This window comes from Protopterus annectens, chromosome 2.part1 (assembly GCF_019279795.1).
Source record: "Protopterus annectens isolate FY-2018-M chromosome 2.part1, PAN1.0, whole genome shotgun sequence".
Classification (NCBI taxonomy): Eukaryota; Metazoa; Chordata; order Ceratodontiformes; family Protopteridae; genus Protopterus; species Protopterus annectens.
In genome coordinates, this window is record NC_056729.1 from 1,366,693,669 (window position 1) to 1,366,708,550 (window position 14,882).

The 14,882-nt window shown below is 39.7% G+C and overlaps 1 protein-coding gene across 2 annotated transcripts in view; it reads right to left on the bottom strand.

Annotated features, from left to right (window-relative positions):
• The window catches only part of TBC1D14 (TBC1 domain family member 14), a 773,921-nt gene that overhangs the window by 10,337 nt on the left and 748,702 nt on the right, over positions 1-14,882 (bottom strand). For both annotated transcript variants that reach the window (XM_044062828.1, XM_044062829.1), the window contains one exon: positions 820-1,078. In XM_044062828.1, coding sequence (XP_043918763.1) covers positions 820-1,078 — 259 coding nt within the window. The remainder of the gene's footprint in view (positions 1-819; positions 1,079-14,882) is intronic.

Here is a 14,882-nt window from a genome sequence, read left to right on the forward strand (position 1 = left end):
ATATATAGTTTAAAAAAAGTGCATACCGGTTTTTCCTCACCAAAAATTTCTCATGAAAGACTAAAGTACTTTAATATCCTTAGAGTGGAAAAAAGTTAAAATATATTAAGAGGCACACAAAAAAGAAACACAGATAGGGTTGAAGGGGTAGCTTTACAAGAAATAAAACAATTAAAAGTGAAATGAGATGCATGCTGAGAACCTGGGGAGATTGGAATATATGTAAAAGCTCCTCGCAGGATTTGACATGGAATGAGGGTCTGAAATTTGAGGGGTGACTCTAGTTCAACAGATATGGGAGATTGGGAAGGACCAGGACAGACATTTATGTTCCAAGATAATCCAGTACTCTGCAAAACTTACTTGAGGGTTTACTTTATTTTGTTTCCTGGAGCAGTACATCAATCACAACAGACCCATTTGCAGGCACAGCCCAGGTGAAGAAATTCACAATAGAACAAATTCACATGAGTGGAGTAATCACAGAATGTACAGAATCCCACAGACAATTGAAACAATACATAAATATTACTAACATAAATATTACTAACAAAGTGGAAAAACTAATGTGAAATAATTTTAGTACTAACATGAGAGGCAACCAGCAGGTAAGAACATAAAGCCTTAAGGGTTTGTTAATCTTACAAAGCCACATTTATATGATCTTAGCACATTTACTTGCCTCCTTAACAGACATTGTCTGCTTATAATGTATGGAAAAGTAGGACACTGCATCCTGTTGTGCACTGTTATTCCAAAAATCAATTCTTAACTAAATAGCAAAGTGTTTAGTTTAAAGGGCGTAGCTGTTTACATTACCTGAGCCCATTTCTTATTCCTGCTCTGCATCTGAATTGTGGCTATGGACTGAAACAATTCTTCTGATGTAATGTCCTCTGGCAGTTTTGTCAAGAACTGTGCAATGTGTATGAAATCCATTTTGGTCAGAATGTCCTCGTAAAGCTTCAAGATTCCTAAAGCAGTACGGAATAAAAATTCTTCTCCATCACGACAGAACACATCCCATACTCGACATGCCAGATCCAGTGGCAATGATTTGCTATACAATGCAAAAATCCTGAAGGAAAAACACAGTCAAAACATGCGACACGTTACCACCCAACAGCAGCAGCATTCAGAAAACTACAGAGAAATATAATGTAAAAAGTTAAACAAATTGTAATTTAGATTTTTTTTTCAAAATAAAAGCAAAATAAAAATTAATATTTTGGCTCACTGGTTAAGACCACCAGGATAAACGTTAGAAGCCAACAGATATACAGCAACTTTCAGAACATAAAGGGAAACCCCATTCTCTCCTTCCCCGCACTATGATCCTACCTGAACTTTCAGCCAAAATGGTCATGTCTGCCCTCAGTAACATCAAAAACACCAGTTCCATGATACCAGGAAGGTTGTTATAATGGTTAAGATGTTTACTTTACAAACACAAAGTACAAGGTTCGAGTCTCACCGTTGGGAAGCATAGCTAGGCTTAAAAAAGGCTCCCTGGGGTCGTTAGCACACTAGTCACCAGTGTACCCCTAACACATCCTTAACATAGCATTAAAAAGTAGCTACATCTCTGACATCTGAAAGGAGGCTATTGCAGTCCCACTCCCATTAAGGAAGCCTTCCACATATCCAGACAATTACAGACCAATCAGCCCCACAAGCACACACTTAAGCACTGGAAAGAATAGCCTGTGAACTTGTTCAGGCAGACACTAGGAACCTTATTCCCAAAGATCTAAACATGTATGTTTTTATAGATAGACTTCTATGCTAAAACTTTGTAAATCAGGGGGTGACCACTATCCAGGAAAAAGTCCATGCAGATCACCTCAATCTGGTTACACCATTCAAAATCACATCCCATGCCAAAATCATAAATACAGCTAGGAGTCTAGAAATGAAGCCATAATAACTGCAGTCTACAAATGGTCAAAGTTGCCATACATAAGGATAGGATTCCTATTTGTCCACATCTACTGTTACCAGTGGAGTTCCCCTAGGCTCTGTTCTAAGGCTATTCCTTGGCACATTTTTCCCCAAACAAAATGACTCCTGGTATCAGTACTTAAACCTATTCTTGTCAGTGAATAGAAAACTCAGACAATAAGTTAAAACAGTTTGAAAAATGACATTGCAAGAGGCTGAAATGTGCAATGGTATTTTAAGTTAAACCCAGAAGTGGAGGTTTCATGTTCATGGAAAAGTTCATTTAACCTTCAAAATTTAATAACGTGAAATTAGTACATAGATTGCTACGTAGACTAACAATGTTCTGAAATTATAGCTCATAAGATGAAGTTAACATACACTGTATATTAATGTTCTAAAATTGTTATAGCTCATAAGATGAAGTTAGCGTGTACATAAAATTTATAACCTTTAACTAGAAAAGGTATTTAAAATTAATAAAACTACAGTAAATAAAACTCCAACTGGCTCATCAAACATGCAGATAACTAAATATTTGACAGCAGTGTCCTTACCACCGCAGACACCACCCTTCAAATTACACTTAATATACACTAATGTTTCAGAAGAAGTGATATTGCCTTCAGTGTCAAAAAAAATGCAGCATTCTGGCAATTGGCACATCCCTACTAATTCTGAAATGTAACAATTATAAAATAGTAAGAGACCTAAGTCCTTGTAAACAATAACCAAATAAACAGTTATTTGCAAATCAGTGAGATTCTTGCCTTCTCCTCCTGGTAAAATGCTGCGCAACACACACAACTAGTGATTGGTATGAAGCACTCATCAGAACAAGTACAGAATACTGCACTCCATTCTGTAACCTATTCTGATGGTACTTAGTGTATTTGGAGAAGGTACAACAAATTCCCAGAAACAGAAGTCCTTCAAAGCTTATATCTAAAGACTGCAACTCCTCCCTCTCTCTCATCCTTTAAAAAGAGTATTAAATGACCCTTACCCTTTTCCTTTTTAAACCCTTTGCTTAAGATTCAAACTTTGACCTGAACACAAGGGAACTGTCATCAATAAAAATATCCAAGTATAATGTGAAACCAGCCAATGATGCAGAGGAATAAAGTCCTGACTACAGCCCAGACAACCACTTGAGTGCTCAACAGACTGGTTCAGAGGTTGGGTGGACTCATCCTGAGTGGTGCAGAGGTAGAGGGGCTAAGAAGTGCAGGCATCAGACTCCCCAAACCACTGCTAAGTGGTAGCCTTCAGCTTGATTGTGAATTGTGCACTCAAGACCACATTGTGGGCCCCAGATGAGACTATCCGCTCATTCCCCTGCTCATGACAGCAGAGTTGCATCAGTCAAAAAAGTGATCATTGCTTGGATGCTAAGAGCACAAAGCATCCCTGTACCTGCCTAAATGATTGCCTCTCTTGGACAGATCTCACCTGGGCTCTTGGTGGAACCCTACAAGAGAGGAACCAATGAGTACTGTCCATTCAAGGGGAGACCAGATGGTCAGCAGAGACCAGGCAAAAAGAAAATAAAACATCAGTGATCCAATGAAATGTGACAATTTCATATCTTAACTCCTTCTTTCAATAAAGCTCAATCCATCAGTCCCGAACTTCAGTAAATAACTGGCTTGAGTATACTGGTATCAATTAGTTCCAACAATGGATATAGGGTGACTTCCAATATGGATGCACACTGATCAATAGCTTAATTTCAGTTCTCTCAGTGTGAAAAACTAAGAAAAAGGAGTGCCACTGAAACCTTTTTTGGGGAGTTAAAATTCAGCTCCTGGCAAGTAACTACACTGCCTGGATGCCAGCAAAGAAGAAATTTGGAAAACCTGAAAGAAAACCAACTAGAAAGTGTGGGGAGCATACTATCTGGGAAGAATTCTGCAGCTGTTCAGCAAAAGTTCAAGCTTTAGCTTTGGTTAAAGAGAAGGCTTCCAGTTATTTACAGGGAAAATCACATGTACTCGGAGGCGATTAAAATAAATGAAACAATGAAGGAATACAATTCAAATAACAAAAGGCTAGAAAAACAGAAGTTTTAACTAGGTGTTCAGATAAAATAATAAAACTGCAAAGATCAGAGGTTAAAATGAAGAAAAAGCTGAGTGCGAAGCTGCTCAAGAAGAATGGTTTAAAAAAACAGTATAGACAGACAGTGCAGAGAGAAAACCTGAGATTTTCTGCTGTAGCAGAGGAACAGACTATTAATTTTAAAGATCAAATAAGGAAATGGTCTGGTGTTCCATAGTAGGATTTTTTTAAATGAAAGGGCACAACAGAGTGTATGTTCTAAACCTGGCCCATGTGAAAGCAGCCAAAACCTGTATTAGTAAAGATACAATCATACAAGTACAAAGGAGTTGATACTGTCAAAACAGTCAGAAGAGCAAAGTATTAAAAACTGTAGACAGCAGAGTGTTTGTAGAAAATTATTATTCACTTCACACTAGGCAGAAGAGAAGCAAATTTATCCCAGCAATCAGGGAATGTCAAGAGGCAAGGTGTCAGATTCAAGCTACTGTATCCAGCCTTCTTTCAAGAGTATTTTTTTTTCCTGGAGGAGCAAAGTAATTTTTTCATGGAGAGATTGATATAAAAGGTTATACATGGACACAGGACATCAAACTCCTTAATGGATAACACCTTTAGATTATTCATCAAACTTAAGAAATAAAGTGAAATTATTTTTTTTTCTCTAGACTGTTTTAAAGGGTGACAAATGTGCTGGGCACAGATAGTAACAAAACTTTCAATAATGCAAAGATAAACTCCTATGTAGTTAAAACTCTGATTCCAGGCCCAATGCAGACGGATGGGAAAATAAGCAAGAATCCAGAAAAATCAGACTCCACCCCCAATATCACGGCTCAACTTCTGACAAATGCCTAACATTACTAGAAAATGACTGACTTGTGTCAGCAATTTAACAGGAAGACAGATTGCATTTGCTGAAGTAGTACTGTTAAAACTACAGAAATAGGTCAAATTTGTTAGGTGAGAGAAACACATACTTCCCTTCCTCCATGACGTCAGGTCATCAGGGGTATAAAACATGCAGCAAACGCCATTACATCAGTTTTTCTTGCCCCAGATGTCAGGTGCCCCCATAATGGGAAACAATTATATACAAGGTTACACCTCCAACAAAAAGCAAATACACCAGAAAGCTTAAATACAGTAAACAAGAAGAGGTATATAGCCAATAGAAGTCAGGAGGCTGGAGGGAGGGAGGGTAACCAGGACTGCAACAGTGAACACACTCTAACATCTACATTTATAGTAAGTGTACACAACTGTACTATGTTCAAGTTTCACTGTTGCAGTCATTACATTTGGGTAGATTCCCAAAGCTAAGGAAGGGAGGAGGCAGTTAAAGAGCATTAGGACCAGCCATTAGGCCCTGCAAGACTGCAGTGACAAAACCAGCTCTGGATTAAAAAAATAGGCAAGTGGTAATGCTTGGTATAAACAGAACTCCAGGCAGCAGCTTCTAGGATGTCTCTGGTAGGAACACCTCTGAGAAAGGCTGTTGAAGTTGCAGCCCTGGTGGAATGAGATCTTATCCCCTGGAGGGTAGGTTTTCCATGGTGCTTATAGCATAAATGAATGCAATGGACTATCCATTTAGAAATGGTTTGCTTTGAAATGGCCTTCCCCTCTGCCCCTGCAGCAAAGGCAGCTTGCAGCTGTTCAGTTTTCTTGAGAGGCTTTAGTCCTGTCCAAATAAAATCTAGGTTGCCTGTGCACATCCAAAGAGTGCAGTATTCATTCTCCTTTGTTCTGTGGATTAGAAAAGAAGGCTGGCAAATGAATGGACTGATTAAGGGCCACACTAGATACCACCTTGAGCATAAAGGAAGGATTGGTCCTGAGGGACAAGATGAAGGGCTCCACTGCCATGAGGGCCTGTAATTCAGACACTCTTCTTGCTGAAGTGATGGCTAGAAGGAAAGCTGTTTTCCATTAAAGGAATTTCAACTCTGCAGTTGCAGCTGGCTCAAAAGGAGGTAGAGTGAGCTTTTCCAATACAAAGTTAAGGTCTCAGGCTGGAGTAGGGGCTCTCCTGTGTGGTTATGAATTTTTGGCCCCTCAGAAACTGCTTCAGCAAGGGGTGAGAGAAGAGGGGTGGCTTAGTATTATAATGTGCTGAAATGGCTGAGGCATAAATTTTTATAGAAGAGAAGGAAAGACCCTTGTGAAGCATCTGTTAAGTATCGAAGAATATGCGGTAAAGATGGGCACTGATGTGCCCACCCCCCTGAGTTTGGCTCCAGGAACAGTATCTTTTCCACTTTTCAGCATAGAACTTTCTAGTACTAGGCCTCCTTGCCTCCAGAAGGACATCCAGCACTTGCTTACTGAGGGATGGTATTGGAGAGCTCAGGTAATTAGCCAGGCTGCAAGGTTCACAAGGTTTGAAGCTAGGGGTGCAGAATCTGGCCCTCCTGCTGGGACAGCAGGGAAGGGGTCTGAGGCAGGTGCCATGGTTCCAGCAGTGACATACTGTGCAACAGGGGGTACACCACTGTTGGCGTGGCCAGTCTGGTGCAATGATTATTGTCCTTGGTTTGTCCTATTTGATCTTTAGGCATCCACTTTCTAAGCTTGTCTGTGGGGAGCTCTCATGCAGGATTTGTCCAACTGGTAGTTCTGAGGGGAGGTAAACCGGTCTATCTCTGGGCTCCCCCATTTGTTTCTCAAAATGTTGAATATCTTTGGTTGCAGTTTCCACTTGAGTGGGTCCATGAGATTTCTGCTTAGGTCTGCCAGTGAATTTAGCTTGCCTGGCAGGAATTGAGCTTGTAGGTGCACTTGTATCTCAGGCAGTGTTCCACCGAGCCATGGCTAGTCTACAAAGAGGGTATGAGTGGGTTTCCCCCTGCTTGTTTATGTACCACATAACAGTGGTGTCTATCAATAATTGTCCTGGAAAACGTGGTTCTTGAAGGCTGTCAGAGAATTCTGTACATCTAACATTTCTTTTTGATTGATATGCAGGTGCATTTGACTCTGGTTCCATTTGCCCTGAATGCACTGCCCTGCCAAGTGAGCCCCCCATGCATAGTCTGATGCATCTGTTAGGGTTTGGGCGGTAGGGGGTAGAGTGAATGGCAGTCCCTTGTTGTGGTAGCAGGCCTCTGCCCACCAAAGGAACTCTGTCTTTATACAAGGAATGATAGGAAGCATTGATTCCAGGTCCTGAGAATGTTGACACCATAGGCTTTTTAGATACCATTGTAGTTTCCTCATATGCAGTCTTGCGTATGGAATTAGTAGGATGCAAGAGACCATGAACCCCAGGGCTTGCAGTATTTTCCTTGCAGATAGCTGGGTCTTTGTGGCCTGTAGTTTGAAGTAGGCTGTCAAACTTGTTTCTCTGGCGTGAGGTAAGCCATCTGGGAAGTTGCGTTCAAGCTTGCTCCCAGGAATACAACTTGTTGGCAGGGTACTAGGTGAGATTTCTATTAGTTTATGGTGTACCCCAGTGAGGCTAGCAGTTTCTTTACAAATGCCAGATGATTCAATAGTGTCCTGGCTTTCTGCCTGAATTACGCAATCGTCCAGGTATGGATATATTTCAATATTTCTTTGCCTGTAGAATGCAATGACTGGAGCTAGGCACTTTGTGAATACTCTGGGCGCAGTAAATAAGCCAAAGGGCAGTGCAGAGAACTGATAGTGCAAGTGCATGTAGCCTGATCTGAAGAGTAGATATTTTCTGCAAGATTCCCTTATTGGGATGTGCAGATAAACTTCCTTTATAAGTCCAATGTTGCCAGCCATGCATTTTTGCCTAGCATGGGAAGCAGCTGATTAAGAGTTAGCATTTTGAATTTTGGGATTGCCAAAAAGGTGTTTAGGATAGACACGTCCAGGATAGGACACCAGGAGTTGTCTTTTCTGGGTACCAGGAAAAGTCTGGAGTAAAACCCCTGTCCCCTGCTGGGACAGGTTGAATAGCCCTGATACTTAGAAGGGAGATAACCTACTTTTCAGCCTCTGCCCAACTGATTTGGGGGTAGGTCTGGCCAACTATTTGGGGTTGATAAGGTGTAGAAGTGGAATCTGTATCCTTGGGAAACTATTTAAAACCCATTTGTCTTGGGTAATTAGTTCCCAGTTTTTTGCATGCAGGGCAATCTTTCCTCCTAAAGGAGCAGACAGTAGAGCCTGGCTTGGAAGGTTTAAGGTTAAAGTCATTGTGACAGTTCACCATAGGGGGTGTCTTACTACTTCCAGCTTTGGAAGTGGGAGCCCCCCGCTGCTTAGGTCTGAGTACCTTGAGACTGTAGCCTATGTGGTCTGCTGGTCCTCGGTTTGGACTGAAGGCCTGGAAGAGACAGGAAAGAACCAATTCTTAGGTCAATGCCTACTAAATCTGGTAGGCTGTACTTGCAGGAAATCTAAGTTTGCATAGATTAAGCTTTTCCCTCCTTTTTAAGTACTTCTGCATTGTTGCCAAACAGGCGGTCTTGGTTTAAGGGAGAATCCGGTAATTTAGCTTTAACATGATCTGGCAAAGTTTGCTCCTTAAGCCAAGCATGCCTTCTAAAAACAGACCCAGTGACAGCAGCCCCGCAAGATGCCTCTAAGGAGTCAAAACCTCATTGCAAAGTATGTTTACCAACTTGTTCAGCAGAATGCATTAAATCCTGTAATTCTTTATTTTCAGCACAGGTCAGGAATCCGCATAATTTCTGTTTAAGTAATCCAATAATATGCTGCAGATACTTTAACATATGAAACTGGCAGTTTAAGGCCCAAATAACCAAAGTTAGCAGAAGTGTAGACCTTCGTACCCCATCTGTCCAGGGCCCTGGAATCTCTATCAGAGGGGGTAGGGTTTTTGGCAGTAGTAGCCTTAATGCCTTTGGGTCCCTGTGAAATGGTCTCTGGGTCCGCAGTAGGATTCTTAAAGAGGAACTTGTGAGTCAGGTACTCTAATACCGGTCAGGTTTCCTGGGAGCCAGAGGTAAAGTGTCTGGGGCCTGGTTAGATTCCAAGAAGGCATCTACAATGTTCAGTACAGGAGGGATAGCTAAAGGCCTGTGTTGAGGTAGGAGTAAGAATTCCCTAAGCCTCTTTCTGAAGTCAAAGTAATCCTGGCTTTCCCAGTGGAAATGCTCCCATATTTTTTATGTCTTAAGTGATAACTTAATAAACGAGTTTTAAAAAAAAACACTTTCATCTTTATCATGAGTACATCAAGAAATGAAATTAACCGTAAAAGCAAGATGCTTCCAAACATGACCGATGTACTTTAAGCATGAAAAAACACACTTTCCTGGTGTAAATGCAGACAGAATACATGTATGATACACATCTGAATTAGGCAGTGGAAGTAATACAACCCTAATGAGTGAAAACAGTTTTAGAAACAAACACACTTAATACAGCTTTGTAGCCAGTCTCTATTGAAAACTTAACAGTGCATAAAAGCAATGATATTGCTGATGAGGAAACAGCTTACAAATTAGAAAGAGAATACATTTGACAGTACTAAAGGTAATGGCTCCACCTTGGCAGAAACTAACATTCATAATACACTGGAGAAAGCTGGCAAAGGAACCAATCTACTGGGAACAAATAATTAGAGAATGAATGGGAAGAGGCCAATGAGATCTGGATTGCAAACTAGCGATTGCCTTCCCTATCAGGGATTGAAATCAGGATATAGACAAAAAGAAAGGCATGAGGAATCCTAAATAAAAGGCCTGCACTGGCTGAGTTTTTTTTTTAACTGAATCTAGAACAGAAGCTGCTATTAAAAAAAGGATAATTAGTAGGGCATATAAAAGATTACAAGACTACAGGAATCAATCAGATGAGGTTAAAGAAGATTGGGAAGAGATTAGATAAGCAATTCACAAAAACAATAGTAAGACATATGCATAGCTCCCAAATATAGAACAAAATCTAGAAGATTTAGATTTTTTGCCCAGAAGTGTTTGTACAGCTACCTTTTATAACCCAAGCAGATTCCAAAGAATATTCTTGGGTGGATGGCAAATTTTGGAGGTGTGATGGGGAAGAAAGAGGTACCTGGGAGCATATGTTCTCGGAATGTAAAGGAATAGGTAGTCTAAAAATGTCCTAGTGTAATCTCAGAATTACTGGGTGAGAAAAAATGTTACTAAGGAAATATTTTGAGCTTTGATACAGATGTGGAAATCCAAAGTTTAAACCAACTATAACTGAAGTAGTGACCGTTGTAACAGAGATAGAGCAGGAAGTTAGATTTCCAGAGAAGGATAGGAGTAAACTTCATAGAAAAATGGAAATTGTAGGAACAGTATAAGCAGAAGAATGTTTTGAAGGAGGTTTAAGAGAAGGCAGGAATTGAACAATTTATGTAATGCTGCTTTGATTATACATCACATGTATTGCTCTGTACTGTATAATATTTGCAAGTGTGAACCTGGTTATCTCTTTTTAAACCTTGATTGAATCACAAATGACAGGCAATTTACATTTATACAAGTTATAAAACTGTATTAAATTAACTAACATAGTTTGCATATATTGCCATATATCATATAACCTAAACAACATTACATAAAATCAATTCCTGCCCCTTTTTTTAAAGAAACCTCTATTAAACCACTTATGACATAAGCAATCATACATTTATATAAATGAAAACAGACAATCTTAACCGCAAACATTTTACATCACAAACCATACTGACACTCCCAGTTGCAAACATTATACATCACTTATAATCTACCCAATCATTTTCAGTCAAACATTACATAGATCATTTAAGTCCTGCCTTCTTTTAAACCTCATTCCTCCCCTGTATGCATTGTTCCCACAATTCCCAATTTTTTCCCATCTTCTTTGCTCGTACTCTTCTAAATATCTCTATTCCAGTTTTAGTTCTGTTAATGTATTCACTACTTCTAATACAGTTGGCTTAGATTTTGATTTCCATTTTTGGCAGCCATCACAATTACCATGTCTAGGCAATTCTGATTCTGTATCATAGCTCAGAAAAATGATCTTCCTTGCGACACCAATCCACCCAGCCTGCATCTGACAGTGCATCCCATAACCCACAAGGAATCCCTAAAGTGTGCCAACCCACCGCAATCCCAGAAAATATGTTCTCGTGTACCTCTCTTCCCAGTCACACCTCCAACATTTGTGGTCTACCTGAGGCAAAATTTTCTGGGATCTACTTGGGATATAAAGATATCTATGTAAACATTTACAAACATCCTACATCTTCTAGATTTTCTTGCATACTTGGGAAACATGCATATATATCCTCCCATTGTTCCTTTGTGAATTGCTTATCCAAGCTCTCTTCCCAATCCTTTCTTACCCCACTCTGAATGATTCTTAGTTATTTTTATTATTAGTTTGACATTTGTTTGTTTTGATGTAGTCTGACTGGGTCTGCAGAACTCATTTTCAGCAGAGGCCGGAGGAGAAAAGCTCCACATACAGTACAACTCAAATACAGTAAAATCCAATACAATACAAATGACATGACAAACACTAAACAAAAATAAGTTGAACACTGTTACACGATGTTACAAGATATAGTGCACATCTAGACAATTCTATACTGTTAAAACATTATAGACAATTATAGTCAATCTCACTATATACATAACCTATGAGTAGATAGTGTACAAAAATAATATGGATAGTGCAGTGTATGACACTGACATAGTACGTGAAAAAAAGAGGTTAGTTTCAGTTAGGAAAATAATAGCGAGAAAGTTAGTGATGCAGAAAAACAGTGAGTTAATAGAGGTATTACGGCCTCAGCAGTAGCTTAAGGATATGGTATAGAAACAGAGGAGGAGTTAGGAGAGCCTTAGGATCTTTCACATGAAATGTGACAGAAGAGGAGGACGAGGCTAGTGTGGAAGAGGAGGAGGAGCAGAGTATTAGGCAGGTTTTATGCAGGAGCAGAGCCATGTATATTTGAGATGATCTTTTAGAGGCTTTGAAATGAGTTAGGCCAGGCATAGACCTGGTAGCTAGAGGTAGTGAATTCCATAGTACAGAGTGTATGAATCATGCATCATTTTATATGCTCTGCTAATTATTCTTCTTTTGCCAGCTTCTGTTCTAGATTCCACTAAAAACTCAACCAGTGCTGGTCTTTCATTTAGGACCCCCCCCCCCCATTTCTCTCTCTTTGCCTGTACTCTGATATCAGTCCTAGATAGGGAAGGCAATCACTAACCTGCAGTTCAAATAAATTCTTGGTCTCTTCCCATTCTTGGTCTCTTCCCATTCTATTACCTTTCCCTCTCTAGTTATTTGCTCCCAATACCTTGGTTCTTTTGCCAATTTTCTCCAATAACTTCCAGTTCCCCTATTGGCTATATCCCCAATTGCAGTCATCCCTATAGTCAGAATCTCATTTCTCCATTCCCATGTTCAATTAGTTTTTAGAATACTTTCTGCTACTTTATGGATATAATCTTCTGTATGACTACTGTTATTTTCCTTAAAGACCTGCATCCAAAACCCCAGTCTCTCGTTTCTTGAGCTTACCCCTGTTTCATCATCCCTTTCCACTTTGAATTATAGTTTTTTGCTTGTGCTATGTATAGGAACCTTAACTGTGCAGCTCTGAAAAACCTCTTCAAATTAGGTAATCCCAATCCGCCTTGTTCTACTGGAAGAATCATCTTATCCCAATTGACTTGCAGTCTTCCCCTCCCAGATAAAGTCCTTCTGTTCTTTATTGCTATCCACAACTTCTCCAATGATAAAAATATGCCTGACCTGTGCATAAGACTAAAGGGACTAAACATTTTGATTGTTTGCATCTTACTATCCATATAACAAAACTTCCATTTTCTCAGTTTTTGTATCTTTTTAGTCTCTTCCCACATATCCTTAGCTGCTACACCCAGAACCATTTTTAATCCATGCTCCTAAATACTTATTTTATCATGTCCCCATAAATATGGATATTGCTGAACCATTTCATATGTTGGTATATAATTTACTATTGCCTTGCTTTGGCTTCATTAATTTTGTGTCACTAAAAGATCTGAAACTGCCTCAAATGTTCCACAATACTGTAATGACTCTTTCTGGTTTTGTCATCTACAAATAGAGACAGCTTTAGTGGTTCTACATGCACTAGTTCTTCTGCTCAACCAGAAATTATCAGAGAGGACCCCACTCACTTAAATTTTCACCTCTGATCCCCATATATCTTCCTAATCAACCTTATTTATTTTTCAGGAAATGTAAATGCTTTTACTGCCATGCTCAAAGTCCCAGCTTACTCTGTCAAATGCTTTTCTCTAAGACCCACCAACAACAATGGTAGTGTCTTACATCCTGCTTCCTTCTGGATCATCAATATTCTGTTAATGTTGTCAAATGTTTTTCTCCCCTCCACAAAACCACACTGATCTATATCTATCATTTCTGGCATTACTTTTGTCATTCTTTTAGCCATTACAGACATGAAAACTTTATAATCATGGTTTAGTATTGAAATGGCCAGTATGAAGCTGGGTCTGATAGATCTTAACCCTCTTTAGGTATTACAGCCACCACTGTTTTCTTCCAGGATGTTGGTACTTCTCCTGAAATACTCAAACAAAACCTTCCAAATCTTTATCAGTTCTTTTCCTCCTAGCTTCCAAACTTCCACATGAATACCATCTATTGCTGGAGACTTTCCTATAGACTGGTTATACATCACAATTTATCTCATTTCCTCCTAACAGTTTGCAATTGAGCCTCATCTACCTCTAACCTTGGCATATTTAGTTCTTCCATAAACATTTCCATTTGTATCTATTTGATTATCACATTTTCTCTACTTTATACAGACTTTCACAGAATTTCCAAAACATTTCTAATACCTCTACAGGATATTTTGTTACCTTCCTTGTTACATGCTTCCTAATCTTGGCAACAGCCCTTTCTTTCGGTTGCCAGAGTCGTCATGCTAAAATATATTGTGCTCTACTATTATCCAAAAATCTGTTGCTTAACAGCAGTGTTTCTAAATTCATGCATATCATCAAGGTAATCTTTTAGTTATGTACTCACCATAACTTCAGATGTTTGGGATCCATCTCGCCTACATTCTGACTGATGGGTTCGGAGCAGATCCCTCGGCTCCAACTCGGCACGCTTATGCCAAAGAGCGAAGTCTCTTATTGGCTGAGCTTACTATATCCCAGGATGCACCACTACCATTCCCCCAGATCTAGTTTGTCCGCATACATGCACACATGCACGCACTGCTTATATAACATCGTCAGATAAAACAAGATAAAAACAGTAGAACTCAAAACCGTTCAATCTCTTCTGATCTCCAAGGCAGGGGGAAGGAGGATGGTTAGAATGTAGATGGATCCCAAACATCTGAAGTTATGGTGAGTACATAACTAAAAGATGTTATGTGATCCTATCTCGCCTACATTCTGACTGATGGGACAGCGTCCCTAGCACCTGAATCCTGGGTGGCTCACTGGAAAACACTCCTGAGTACCATGGAACCAAATGATGCTCGCCCTTTAGATGCCACATCCAATTTATAGTGGGAAATGAAAGTGTGCGGTTGGACCAAGTAGCCGCAGCACAAATCTCAGAAATAGCGAGCTTGGAATGAAAGGCAATAGAAGTAGCCATAGCTCTGGTAGAGTGCGCTTTGATAGATGTTGTAAGTTGCTTATTTGAAGAGGAATAAGCCTGAGTTATACAATCTCTAATCCATTTGGAGATAGTAGCTTTAGTGATGGTTTTACCCAATTTATTGTCTGAAAAGGACACAAACAACTGGTCTGATTTTCGAATTTGCTGAGTCCTGTCTAGATAGAAGCGCAATTGCCTGTGAACATCCAATTTATGGAGGGTGTACTCCGCCGTTGGAGAATTTTGGAAAGAAAACTGGTAGCTCTAGAGATTGTTGGAGA